This window comes from Phoca vitulina, unplaced genomic scaffold, assembly GCF_004348235.1.
Source record: "Phoca vitulina isolate PV1807 unplaced genomic scaffold, GSC_HSeal_1.0 scaffold23, whole genome shotgun sequence".
Classification (NCBI taxonomy): Eukaryota; Metazoa; Chordata; class Mammalia; order Carnivora; family Phocidae; genus Phoca; species Phoca vitulina.
Genome location: NW_022589726.1, coordinates 10,373,459 through 10,387,607, shown reverse-complemented (window position 1 = coordinate 10,387,607; position 14,149 = coordinate 10,373,459). Strand labels below are relative to the sequence as shown.

The following is a 14,149-nucleotide window of genomic DNA, read 5'->3' as shown; positions in this document are numbered from 1 at the left end:
TAATGTGGACCACAAACGCAATCAATCCATATGTGTAATTTTAAATTGCATTAAAAATATAAAGAAATAGGCATTTAATTTTATTAGTATATAATTTAACCTAATATATTCAAAATATTGTTTCAACATTTAATCAGTGTAAATATTTAAGGGATAGCTTACATTTACTTTACTAAGTCTTCAAAATCTAGTGTGTATTTTATACTTAGAGTACAGCTCCAGACTAACCTCATATGGTGGCATGTAGCCAATGGCTACTGTATTGGACAGCACAGTTCTGTAGCACTGTGTAAAATGCTGTATAACTTCCAAATGCTGCCAGCTAACTGTACCTATGATGCAGTGTTTTAGGTGCCTTATGAAAATCTAATGGGTGTTTAAAAAAATGGAAACTAAAAGTAATGACAAAATTCTTGATTATTCATTCTCTTTGAATCCAAAACAGTTTTACTTGATTTTGCAGTGTTTTGCAATTTTTTTAATGGTGGGGATGGAGGTATGAAATGGGGAAGAGAAACCTAGTTTTTTTCATTAGGCTTTGTTTTTGTTTATTATTTTTATATTTTATGAACATTTTAATTCATGAGGGATTAGATGTGCCTTAGGCAGAGAAAGGCAACATACTATAGTGCCGAGTTTGCATGTGAATAATCAAATGAATCATATTTTACTACATTTAATGTTTATGGCACTACTAGGCTTAGTTTCTGAAGTTTTTGAAAATAAAAAAGACAATAGTGATCATATATGATTTCTTTCCCTAGATAATTCATGTTGATAGTAAGTTTTATGTTCTAATTATTTTTATTCTTGCAGGCTGCTGAATCAGGAATAATAAAAGTTAAAACAATAGCTGCACGAAACACCGAAATTTTGGCAGGTAATTTTTTGCTTAAAAATTCAACAATTAATGAAAATTTCACTAATAATAAAAGTAGAATCTTAAAAAAAAAAACCCAGAAAACAGCCATCAGTTTTCTGTAGCCTCTCCTTTATGCCCTAGCATGTTGTTTATAGTGATAAAGAACATTTAAAGGTCCCTAACTTATGAACTGATTGGGTTTGCCAAGGATGAATGTTATGAAATTCTCTGAAATCAGAAAGGTTAAAACTACTAACTCCTTACAGGCAAGGATTTGCATTCTCCTCCACATCTTGTTGATCACCTAAGACATACCTTACCCATAAAAGGCATTCAGTTAATATTTGTTGAGCTGAATGGAATGAAAGATTGGTTCTCCGTCCACCTTCCAAGATCTATTTTATCTTTATATAATATAAACAGGTGATAGTGTAGTATTACAAATTTAGTAGTACTATATGAGTTTTGAATCCTAGGACTAAGACAGTATGGTCATGAAGAAAGAATGGGAGTGGGGTGGAGAAAAGAAAAAAATGTTTTCTTACATTCTCTTGATTGAACCTGGTTTTCAAAGAGGAATTTCAGGAGTTCCTCTTTGGCACTCTTTTTGATACTCAGTTTACTTCTTTCTTTTCTTTGGTGCCTTTTTTTTCTTGCCTCTATAATGAACATGGAAAAGGAAACTAGCATTTTCTGAGAATCTGTTATATGTGAGACATTTGTGCCACTCTAATAAAAGACAGCCTTGTGGGGAAGTATTTTTATTTTATAGTAGAGCACGTTGAGATGCAAAGAGATTAAGTTACTTGACTAAGGTCACATGATAAGTGGTGGAACTAGATTTAAGTCCAGGGCTGTTCAGAGCCCACGTTCTTCCCACTACAGTATGCTGCCATAGTATTGTGAGGTTTCCACACTAGCTACTCCCTCCCAAGGGTTTATACTTAATCATTGGCTTACTTCACTGATCCTTCAGTCTGCATTTCCAGTTCCAATGGTGCTATTGCTCTCAGCTGGTTATAGGAGAAAAGCAGTCCTATTAAGTTAATTGAAACAAAATCCAAATAGTGCAGAATCTCTCTAACTCTGATAAATCTTTTCACATTTTTAAAAGTGATACCAAAAAGTCCCTAATTGGTGAAATCTCAGAGAGTATTACAAAATGAAATGAGGACTTTTGGGGGCAGTTTTAAGGGTGGAAGGTGGATTTCACTTGGGCTTCCCGGGCTTTGCTGGACATTTGCCCTTAGGGTGAGCTCTCCTGTGTTGCATCTGTTTCTCATAGCTTCTTCTCTGATTTTGAACAATCTGTCGAAACACCAAATAGTTTTATAACAATTATTCACAGCACTGAATAATGCTCTGTGTGCATTTTGAGAAGGGGTATAGTGAAAGTGGTGGGTAAAGGCAAAGGTAGGTATGGTTGGATTGGGAGGGTGGACTAGTGGGTTTTGGGAGATGCATGTTGGGTGGATTAGCTACTGTGAGGAAACTAATGTTTCAAGATAAATTATGATCTGGATATTTTTAAGTTAGCTAATCATATTAGAATGTCATTACAAATATTAACTTTTGCTACTATAATTGCTGATATGGTAAGTCCTTAGTTATTCACCAACAGAAGTTTTCATTGGGTCTATAGCTGATGGAAGATTTTTTGAATAGACTGATTTCTTCAGAGGATCACTCTCTGGTGCTGAGTTCTATACCAAAGTAAAATGTTTAATTGGTTAATCTTAAGAACAAGTAAGAAAAATTTTGTCTCTGTCAGTATGAGTTTAATGTATAGGTGGGCTGTTCATTTTAATTCATTTAGCTCTATTCAAATCATGCTAGTACAAATCTTTATGCACATACAATTGATAGTTCATGCTTTAAGATCCATGGTGTCCAGAGCCATGTACTTGAGGAGCTATATTAGCACTTAAACTGTTTCCTAGCATTTTTTACCAAGTATCTATAGCAATTGATACTTTAAAATTTATAGCTTTTTAAACCACTATCATCTTGAAAATCAAAGGCTCTCGAACAAGGAAGAGTTTAGTCAATATATAGTTTCTAAATTACTTAGAGTACAGTTAATACTAAGAAAAATTTGTAGTTAATTTTTAAAAAATTTTAATTTCTGGAGAAGTGTTTACTACTCTATAGCTATATTCTAGAGACTGTAGGTTACTACTTTTGTGCTATAATGGATGTTAAAGATACCAAACAATGGAGGAGTTGCAAATGAAATGAGATATTGAATTCTCAGCTATCTCTACATATTCAGAAAATATAAAGGGTTGCTATAAAAATTAGAACCCTTAATTAGGATTAACTAGTCTGACCAGTGATATTCAGCGTAGATTTCTAGCCAACTTTAGTTTTCTTAGATTTATTTTTCAAGGGAAGGTTATTTACATTGCAGAATAAATCTTTGCTTTACATCTCCCCTTCTTTTAAGCATCCTCCTTTAATGTTTATTTTTCTTTGTTTTCACTGCTGTCATGAATGCTGACATAAGTGGGAATGCTATGCCAGGTAATGTCAGCATTGATTCAGATATACAGATCATTATCTCAAAATTTCCTTTTTCTTTAAAGATAAAGCTCTGCAAATGAGACATAGCAACATCAGGTTTTTCATTTACAAGGCCAAATGCCTTAACCTTACACTTGCCTACCATATATTACAAAATGTTTTTATTAAGCCAGCTTATAGTATACTTGAGGTTGACTGAGAAGACTTGTGTTATACACAAATTACATAAACAGAGAATCTGCTTTTTGAATATTTGAAACAAGGAAACCAGTGAAGTGATATCTTAAAATTGTGTGTTTAACCCATACTCAAAACCATAATGGATACATCTACCTTTGGCTGCTTTCAGCTATTGTCAGTATACATATAGAATTTTCACATAGATGATCATTATGTATGATTTGTGTTCTTTTCTCACAGTTTCCCTCACCTTTTTCATATCTACACGGTCTTATTACTAAAAAGTCTTTAAGTAGCAGTGAGTAATTATACTTCGGAATTATTTTCTGATGTTAAAGATAATTTATCTGCTGATTTTATTTAGTATTTTCTATCTTATCAATACACATGCTTGTGATATCTTACAAACATCTATAGAATATATCATAAATACATTCTTAATAAGGGAATAATTACGTAAGAATCACTAGGAGAGATGCAGAGATGAGTATAACTCACCTATAATCTAGATGGAAATATAAGAAGTATACTTGAAAATGCATATGTGCCTGCTGTTCATTCTGTTTAGCTTACCTGCTCTTCCATTTGCCTTTTGAAGTGCTTTGCCAGAAATTTTCTCTTCTAGAGGACATACTTACCCGAGGTCAGGATCAATATCTTACTCTTCCTTATATTACTAATAGTTAACACATTACGTAGGAAATAGTAAGCCCTCATTCAATGTAGGCTAATAGTGAGTCACTCCAAAATGCAAGTAAGTCTCTTAGTGCTGCCTCTACTGTGTTTTTCTACTTCCCAGTCTTTACTGTAATTTTACATGTTATATGATTCAGGTAGATGAATTTTGTCATACTTAGTTCATATCAGCCAGATAACAGAGTAATGAAGGAGACAGACCCTAAATGAGAATTTTAATACTGTGGTAAATGCCAAGTTGGAAATATAGACAGGCTTATTTTATTACAGGAACAGAGAGAAGGCACCCAACCCAGCCTGGGAATCTGAAGCTGAGTCTCAAAGCTTAAAAAGGAGTTAGCCAGGCAAATAAGGGGTAGAAGTGGAAAGTAAAGCAGATTACTTGAATATAAGAGGTATAAAACAGTTTGGTCTATTTGGATACACTATTCAAGTATTGCCTTTGTGTGACCTCCTGAGCTGCTTGATGGAAGAGTTTGAATCAGGGCAGTGGCACATTCATTTTAATGTTTTTATGTAAACGATTCTCACAGCGGTGGGAAGGTGTATTTCAATATACCATCAGTAAGGTAGAGGTCTGTTGGTAGGCTAGTTCTGTAATCGGGCTAAATGACCTAGGGGGCAATTAATTCCATGCTTACAAGTTAACCTAGTGGGCCAGAGATTGCATAGTTTCTCTACAACATAATGTGTTCTTATTTATTCTTTTTTTCCTTGGATTTTTAAAAACTTTTTAATCTTTTAATTTGTATTCTTATATCGTTAAGTACTTTCCTTTGATGCTGTCTTTTCTAACTTTTAAAAATTGCTTCATAATATTATAGCAAGTGATTGTAGCTTATTTAACCATTCTTTTATGTTAGACATGTTTCAGTATTTGGAGACAGTGCTTTCTGAAAAGATAAAAGTTTATGCCTTTACCAGCAATATGTGAGTGTATTTTTATAACATCCTTACCTGATTATTATCTTAAAAAATCTTTTTGGGAATTGAACAGGCAAATGACTTCTTATTTTAATTGACATTTGTCTTTAGTGTTGAACATTTTCCTCTGAATATATTATTTCCTTTTTTCACTTTACATTTATTTCTTTGAGTTTTTGTGTTTTCTTATCAAATTATTTGAGCTGCTTATATAGCAAAAGTATTGACTTCCCATCATGTTTATATTTTCTACAAGTCATTTATTTTTAAATTTTTATCTAGATGTTTTTCATTTTTACATAATCTAACTTTTCTCATTTGTTGTTTTGCACTTAGGAAGCCCTTCTCCTTCCACGTAGTAGTCATTTTTATTTTCTTTTAGTTCTTTTTTTAAATTTTTTTCTTAATTAATAATATGTGAGTGATGTGAGGACCTAGATTTTTTTTTCTTTTGCAAAATTACTAACCAATTGTACTAGTATCATTTGTTGAATAATCCTTCCTTTTCATATAATGTACTTTTAATATGAAACTGCCCATATTTTATTTGTCCTCCTATTCTTGAGTCACTTAAAGTATTTTCAGATCTTTTGAACCATTAAAATATTTTCTTAATGTTGTTAGAAATATCAGTCTTTTCCATAATTAAATTTTAAGGGGTTTTGAGGATAGCAGTCATGTCTACATCACATTTTATTTCTTTCACAAGAATTACAATTTGTTATTTAATGACCATTAAAATTTATCATAATGAAACTTTTATTAACCCCCATTAATGTGATTCATAGTGGGGTATCCTAGTTTAATTCTTTCTTTCCAGGATAAAAACTACAATTATGCAGTGAAACTGCTCAGAGCAAGGAAACCCCTAGGATATGGGGACCTGCTGGACCTCTTCCAGGTGTGTGAAAGTGTATCATTTGCTCTCACAGTTATAAAATTTGGAAATATATTTATCAACCTAGTGTTATTCTATTAAAGGAGTTATGTTTATTAAAGAACTTAGGTAAAAAATAAACTTTATTTTCCTGACCCCCGAAAAGCCTGTCTTTATATTTTAAAGGAAATTGAAATAGAGAGTTTTGATTAAAAAGAGTTGACCTTTTTCTCTTTCTTTCCTGGAATGAGTTTTAAAAATGGTTAGAGCAAGATATCTCTATTGCTCTACAGCTTTTTCCTCAGTGTGATTTCTAAAGTCTAAGCCCATAGGAAGGTTTTTATATAAAGCTCCATTTAAATAGCATGTCATTAAAATTATTGTATATAAAGAGAGAGCACCTATCTCTCAGAAGAGCAAGATTAATTTCTGTTTAAGACTACTATCACTTTTAAAAGAAGAAAAAAAAAACTAACTTTTTTTGGTTATAATCTATCTTACTGCATTGTGATCTGGATATGGTAGATGTTTTCGTTTTCACACTATGCTTCAAAAGAACAGATCAATAGGTTGTATCTTTTTTGTTATTGATGATTTATTCTGGATAACATAGAAACTTCCTTTTTGATTATTTTATTCTTATATAAACTGGGAGAAAAAAATGGGAAGGAGGCAAGAGATAGATATTTGATTCCTTTGAGTTACATTAAAATAAAATTTATAAAAATTATTATTTATTAATTTTTTTATTAAGTAGCCTCCACCCTGGGTGTGGAGCCCAATTCAGGACTTGAACTCACTCCCCTAAGATCAAGAGTTGGACACTTAACCAACTGAGCCATCTAGACGCCCCTAAAAATTATTTTTAATACTATTTTAATTTATCCTAACTTGAGACACCCGGGTAACTGTGACTGACCTGTATACAACATTTCACTGAAATTCACCTTATTTTATTCATTCTAAGTTGCACAGATTTTTCACATTTTAGTATTCCCCAAATTGATATGCATCTTAAAATTGATGGCATCTTAGAATCATTGTGGGCCAGGTAGTATGGAGGTTTCTTTTTCAGTGCATATGTGAACTTGTTTATAGGTATTCATATTATTATTACATCATTTGAGTTATGTGCATTGTCGATATCCCATAAGTTTGACTCCTATTTAAAATGTCACCCTAGTTGTTGTACAGAAACTTTCTGTTGACATCTTATGGTAAGGTCAAAAAAGCACCAGCATCAATATGTGGGGAACGGGTGACATTGGCTTAGAAGATGACCTCAGAGACAATAATGAAGTATTCTTTCAATAAATGAGGCATCCCAAACAATCTGATTATAAAATGGGCAGAAAATCTATATAGACATTTTTTCAAAGGAGACATACAGATGGCCAATAAGTATATGAAGAGATGCTCAACATCATTAATCATCAGGAAAATGCACATCAAAACCACAATGAGATATCACCTTACACCACCTGTCAGAATGGCTATTATCAGAGATAACAATGGCCTTGATGGATGAAATTGTGAGGAACAATTCTTTTTTTTTTTTTTTTTAAGATTTTATTTATTTATTTGACACAGAGAGAGACAGCGAGAGAGGGAACACAAGTAGGGGGAGTGGGAGAGGGAGAAGCAGGCTTCCCGCTGAGCAGGGAGCCCGATGCGGGGCTCGATCCCAGGACCCTGGGATCATGACCTGAGCCGAAGGCAGACGCTTAATGACTGAGCCACCCAGGTGCCCCGAGGAACAATTCTAAGTGATTAGAAAGCATTGTATCATAGTTTAATTGACAGAGTTAATTGGCACTGATTTTTCTTTATGATACTCAAGTGTGTCTTGAAGTCATTGTCATCAGAGACTCAAGAAAGTATTTTTTTTTCCTTCTATGAAGACAGTTTCTTTCCTTCATTTATCTGAAGACTTCAGGCAGTGCAGATCAGGGGTTCCTCTTGGATACTTTCAAAGGTTTTAACTTCGATTTGCAATAAGTGCTGTTTACCTTAAAGAGTGGCAGCATAATGTTGTGGGAAGAATAGCAAACCAGGAATTAGAAGACCTATTTTAAAAATCTGGCTTTACCACTTACTGTGCACTTGAGCCAAATCATGCTCTATAAACTCTCTATGATTACTGTGATACTCAAATGAGAAACATGTTAACATCATAAAAATGATAAATACAACTTGTTACTATTGGAAATTTTTGTTTACCTAAACATTTTTTTTTTTTTAAAGATTATTTATTTATTTATTTGAGAAAGAGAGAATGAGAGACAGAGAGCACGAGCAGGAAGAGGGTCAGAGGGAGAGGCAGACCCCCCGCTGAGCAGGGAGCCCGATGCGGGACTCGATCCCGGGACTCCAGGACCATGACCTGAGCTGAAGGCAGTCGCCTAACCAACTGAGCCACCCAGGCGCCCTACCTAAACAACATTTAATGACTAGGCATGTTCAACAGAATTGGGAATAGCCTCATACTTCAGAGATTCTGGCAGATTTGAATATGGTAGCATATTTACTGCCTCAGAATAGTATTTTTTTTTTTTTTAGCTTTACTGTCCTTTGTTAACCATTCATATAAATGTTTCGAGACATTGTTATGGAAAATTTGTGACTCTGGGTTTGAATCAAAACTTTTATGCTTAAGAAAGCAAGGAAATAAGGCAAGGAGCCCTTTTGGAAACACTGTTCTTTGCCAATCATATTTGCCATCTCTTAGCTGTGTTAAATCACTAATTTATGCTGGCATACTGAGGGACTTTGCAGAGTATGCTGTAGGAGATTGTGGGCTTTATTTAGCATACTATAAAGGGAGCTTTGGGAGAAGAAAGGTGGGGATCTAAATGATGAAATTAATGTTAACACTGGTTTTATATTTTTAATGGTGACTGTGGATGACTTTCTAACGATTTCTTTTGAAAAAACATGTTAAAACTCAGATTTGTATGTCTTAGTTACAAGTCTTTTTTTTTTTTTTTTTTAAAGATTTTATTTATTTATTTGAGAGAGAATGAGAGAGAGCACATGAGAGGGGGGAGGGTCAGAGGGAGAAGCAGACTCCCCGCCGAGCAGGGAGCCCGATGCGGGACTCGATCCAGGGACTCCAGGATCATGACCTGAGCCGAAGGCAGTCGCTCAACCAACTGAGCCACCCAGGCGCCCCTTAGTTACAAGTCTTAACCTCAAAAAATAATTGATGGATGTAGTACCTTTGAAAACCATATACCAAACACATAAGTTTAATGTTCTCTTTCCTTGGAATTCCATTTTATCTATTTAAATTCTCTGAGGATTACAGACCTGTCTTACTCATCTTTGTATAGCCATTAAGTAAGTGTATACTGGTTTAATTTCATTTTGTAAATTTAAGAAAGTATTCTTCAGTTTGTGCATTTTCTACCTTTTTACATTTTTGTTGCTACTTTAAAACTTCTGAAAGAATTGGCTTGATGGAAGGAGTTAAATTAAGATTTGGAATTACAGCATGTGCATCCAATTAACTTAAAGTAATGCTTTAGTAATAAGAGGAGTAATGTTATTGTTTTTAATGAGTTTATTTCTTGAAGAAATTAGGGCTGTGTAAATTCAAGGCATGTAATGAAATTCTAGAGAGCCTCTGAAGGGTGATGGGGATGATGTATATACTATTTCTAATTACTTTTTTCTTCTCTAGAATATTAATTCTTTTTCGTATTTCCCCTTCTGCACTGTTGAAGAAATAGAGTGCTTCTCCGAGGCAGGATAGAACTTCTGAGAAGTTGTCCTTAAAGAGTTTATAGCAGGAGTTGGAGAAAAACCAAAAGATAGTGCTAGGAGAAAAGCATGGGAAAGCTGTAGCTAAGGAGGGTAGTTTAGATACAGAGTCTGTAGTATCCATCCAAAGTATTTTAACTCTTACTGCTTGGTTTCTATTTTAGTATTTACATAAAGTGGTTTTTATTAAGATTGTTAATACTAGAAAATATATAAATGTATTCCTACTTGTGAATTTGATTTAATATTTATTTTATATGTGTTCTAAATAAAGCCTTGAAAGAAAACAGCTCAGAGGTTGTTCAGCCGTTTCTAATGGGTTGTGGAACCAAGGAGCCAAAGATTACTCAGCTATGTTTGGCCGCCATTCAGAGACTCATGTCACATGAAGTCGTGTCTGAGGTAATGTGAAGATTTTATCTCAATTGTGCACCGAAGAATCAAATCAGGAGTTTTTATTAGGGGAGAATGAAGCATACCTGATAATTTAATGTAAAACAGTTTATGTGCTATAAGGACATGGCTTAATTTTAAAAGATCACCAGATTTTCTCACTATTAAACACTCATGAATAATGAATAAAGATGAAGTACATTTTGTCATGTCATGATTAGGAAATCACCATTCAGTGATACAGATCAGTGTCATTGAAGAGAATAAAATTTATAATTTTTTTAAAAAGGAGGAAAAATGATTTTCCTAGATTATCTGAAGTGATAATTTGTTGTTCATTAATTTGAGTGAATTGTTTGTATCTAACCTTATTATGTTAAAACAAGGAAAAAACATTTCATCACTACAAATCTGCATCCTCCTTTCAAAATGGTGTTACCTTAACTTTATACTCCATAAGTTACTTTAATAGAAGTATATATTCTTTTTCCTTTAATGTAACATTCTAAACAATGTCAGATTTAATTGACTTTATAAATATGTTGTTAATTTGAGTTGCATTTTGTTTTTTGTATACATATTGTAAGTGGAATAATACATGAAATAGTAGCAGTCTCAGTTAATTTGCATGTCTGTATTTATAAATGTCCAAATGAAATATACCCATATTGTAGAAATGAGCTTTGATTTTTGACTAGGTATCTCAGAACTGTATGCAGCTATTTGCATATATTCAAATGATATATTTTAAAGAAATTTATTTTTTTTTTTTTTTTTGAGAAGAAAATTACTTAGCTGTGAATCTCAAATTAGTTGAGAGATGTGTTTTGATCTATAGATCTAGAAACATGGGTTTTGTTATTATGATCAAGAAATTCTCTCCAGGTGAGGTAATATTTGTACATCTTTTTTTATTTAGGGACCTAAACACCTTATATTTTATTTGCTGACAATAATTCAACTAATTATTTTACAGACTGCAGCTGGAAATATAATTAATATGCTTTGGCAGCTAATGGAAAACAGTCTTGAAGAACTTAAGCTACTTCAAACAGTTCTTGTTCTTTTAACAACCAATACAGTAGTTCATGATGAATCACTCTCTAAGGTAGGAAACCTGTTGTCAAAGTTCGTAAGTGCTTTGAGACAGTATTTGAATAAGCTCGCTGAAAGAGGAAAGCCTGGTACTGTTTGTACCAAAAGCAACTTCTCTGTCCATGATAATGGACATTGCACGTTAAAAACCACTGGTGCCTTATTTTCCCCCAGATTAGAGTTGAAATCAGGGTAAGGTAATTGGCATTTATACTAGATAAGGCTCCATGTATGGTAGGGGTTTCTCATTTCTTTCCCATTCCTACCCTCTTTGGAACATGTTAACAGCTGTTCTATTATTTATTTCACTCTTTAAAAAGTTTTTTTTTAAACTATGAAGTATTTCTAAAGAACAGAAAGTACAGAGAATAATATAATAAAGAACAATCTTTAGTTAATGGTTTATTTATTAAGGAATTTGTTGGACTTTCAATAATAGTTGTTATAATTTGCATACCTTTAATGATGGATGCCTAATAAAGTAGACTGCGCCCCTGCACAAATTTTTTAATAGACCCTTCACAAAATAAGATGGCTATTGAATACATGGAAAGTGGCTCAGCATCATTAGTTATCAGGGAAAAGCAAATTAAAACCACAAAGAGGTATCATTACACATCCATTAGAGTAGCTAAAATTGAAAAAGACCAGCCATATCAGGTGTTGTTGATGATGTGGGAAAGTGCTGAATTCACACATACTGCTGATGGGAGTGTGAAATTATAAAATCACTTTGGAGAACTAGCATTTTCTTTAAAAGTTTAACCTGTACTTGCTATATGATCCAGCCTTTTCACTTCTAGTTATTTATCCAAGGTAAATGAAAACACCTGTCATTACAAAGATTTGTATATGATGTTCACAGCAGCTTTATTCACAGTGGCTAAAAACTGGAAGCAGCTCAAATATCCATCAGCAGATGAATGGATAAGCAAAATATTTGGTATACCTATACTGTGAAATACTATTCAGGAATCAAGAAGTACAAATTACTGATTCAAAGAACAACATAGATGAATTTTACAAATATTACAAGTAAAAGAAACCAGACACAAAAACAGTGCATACTGAATGATGAAACGCTATTTGTGGAAAATGCCAGCTTATCTGTAGTGAAAAAGGCAAGATGGTGGTTGCCTGGAGCCAAAGGTGGAGGAAAAAATGGAGGGCAAAAGAGCACAAGGAGACTTTTAGGGTGATGAAACTGTCTCGTATCTCGATTGTGGCAGTAGTTTTATGGGTGAATATAACTATGAGAACTCATCAAATTAAATACCTTAAAGAGATACAGTTTATTTTATAAAATTATACCTTAATCAACCTGAAGTTGATTTTTAAAAAGAAAAAATGACTTTTAAAAAATTATAATTTTTAAAGACTATACTTTCAGGGATCATTTCTATAGTTTGTTAAAAAATTATAATTTTATTCATTTATATGCTTAGCATATTTATATAATACTTCTCCAGATGATTTAGTGATATAACAAACTTTGAGTACTTGTTATTTGCAAAACAAGTCATTCTGGGGAAATAAAGCACAACACTTTTTTTTTTTTTTAAAGATTTTATTTATTTATTTGAGAGAGAGACAGAGACAGTAAGATAGAGTAGGAGCAGGGAGAAGAGGGAGGAGCAGGCTCTCCTCTGAGCAGGGAGCCTGATGTGGGGCTCGATCCCAGGACCCCGGGATTATGACCTGAGCCGAAGGCAGACGCTTAACGACTGAGCCACCTAGGTGCCCCATCACAACACATTTTTATATACATGTTAAAAGAACCAAGTTGTGAAAGGCATATTTCCCGTTGTCTTACCTAAACTTATGTGGCTATATATTTACAGAGTTTGAATTATTTCAAAATCCAAGGATTTTAGTGATTTTATTGTATAAGAGAGTGGGACTTTTAGTATCTGTGATTGGAATAGCCAAACGTAAATTACTTAGTTTTGGGTTACATCAAATAAATAGTTATTCTGTTCTTCAGTCCTATTTCACTAAATGAAAATTGTTCTTTTAGGCAATTGTTCTTTGTTTTCGACTACACTTCACAAAAGATAATATTACAAATAATACAGCTGCTGCTACAGTGCGACAAGTTGTTACTGTTGTTTTTGAGAGGATGGTTGCTGAAGATGAACGACACAGAGGTAGAGTGATAAAAAGTGGTTTCCTTTCACAGTGTGTGGTTATTCTATCCATGATTTCTCTTTTGATTTTCAGTCTTTGCCCTGTGAACTTAGGCTGCCTAAAAACTAGAATACTTTAAAAAATATATTTACTTTACTAATATTATTATATTGACAGTGGCAGTTCAAAAAACTAAATCCCCAGCAGTGTTATCACCCCAAGAATAAACTCTATTTTCCATGTTTATTTTTAATTATGCATAATTTCACATTTTATATCAAATATTGCATTATATGTATTTTTAGCCAAATATGACATTATATGAATTTTTCATGTTATTCTTTTATTTTTGTAATTTAGATTTTACTTTGTTTAATTTATTTTTTTATATTTTATTTATTTGAGAGAGAGAGGGAGCGAGAGAGAGCAAGCGAGCACCAGTGGGGGAAGGGAGAGGGAGAAGCAGACTTCTGCTGAGCAGGGAGCCCGATGCGGGACTTGATCACAGGACCCTGGGATTGTAACCTGAGCTGAAGGCAGATGCTTAACTGACTGAGCCACCCAGGCGCCCTGTAATTTAAATTTTAATGGATGGACTATGTTTTGTGGCTATTCTACAGTTTAATGAACTAGTTTTCTATTGGACACTTACATTGTGTTTAGTATTTTAGTACCCTTTTGAGTGTCCTCCTACATATTTTTTTCCATTT

General features: G+C 33.4%; 1 protein-coding gene across 7 annotated transcripts in view; it reads left to right on the top strand.

Moving 5' to 3' along the window:
• MON2 (MON2 homolog, regulator of endosome-to-Golgi trafficking) overlaps positions 1 to 14,149 on the top strand; it is a 102,185-nt gene that overhangs the window by 13,675 nt on the left and 74,361 nt on the right. For 5 of the 7 annotated variants that reach the window (XM_032420218.1, XM_032420216.1, XM_032420213.1 and 2 more), the window contains exons 2-5: positions 817 to 880; positions 10,099 to 10,226; positions 11,194 to 11,325; positions 13,330 to 13,459. In XM_032420218.1, the coding sequence (XP_032276109.1) occupies positions 817 to 880; positions 10,099 to 10,226; positions 11,194 to 11,325; positions 13,330 to 13,459 (454 nt within the window). Of the gene's footprint in view, positions 1 to 816; positions 881 to 6,002; positions 6,087 to 10,098; positions 10,227 to 11,193; positions 11,326 to 13,329; positions 13,460 to 14,149 lie in introns of those variants that run through there. The other 2 variants (XM_032420220.1, XM_032420219.1) reach the window with 2 other exon arrangements.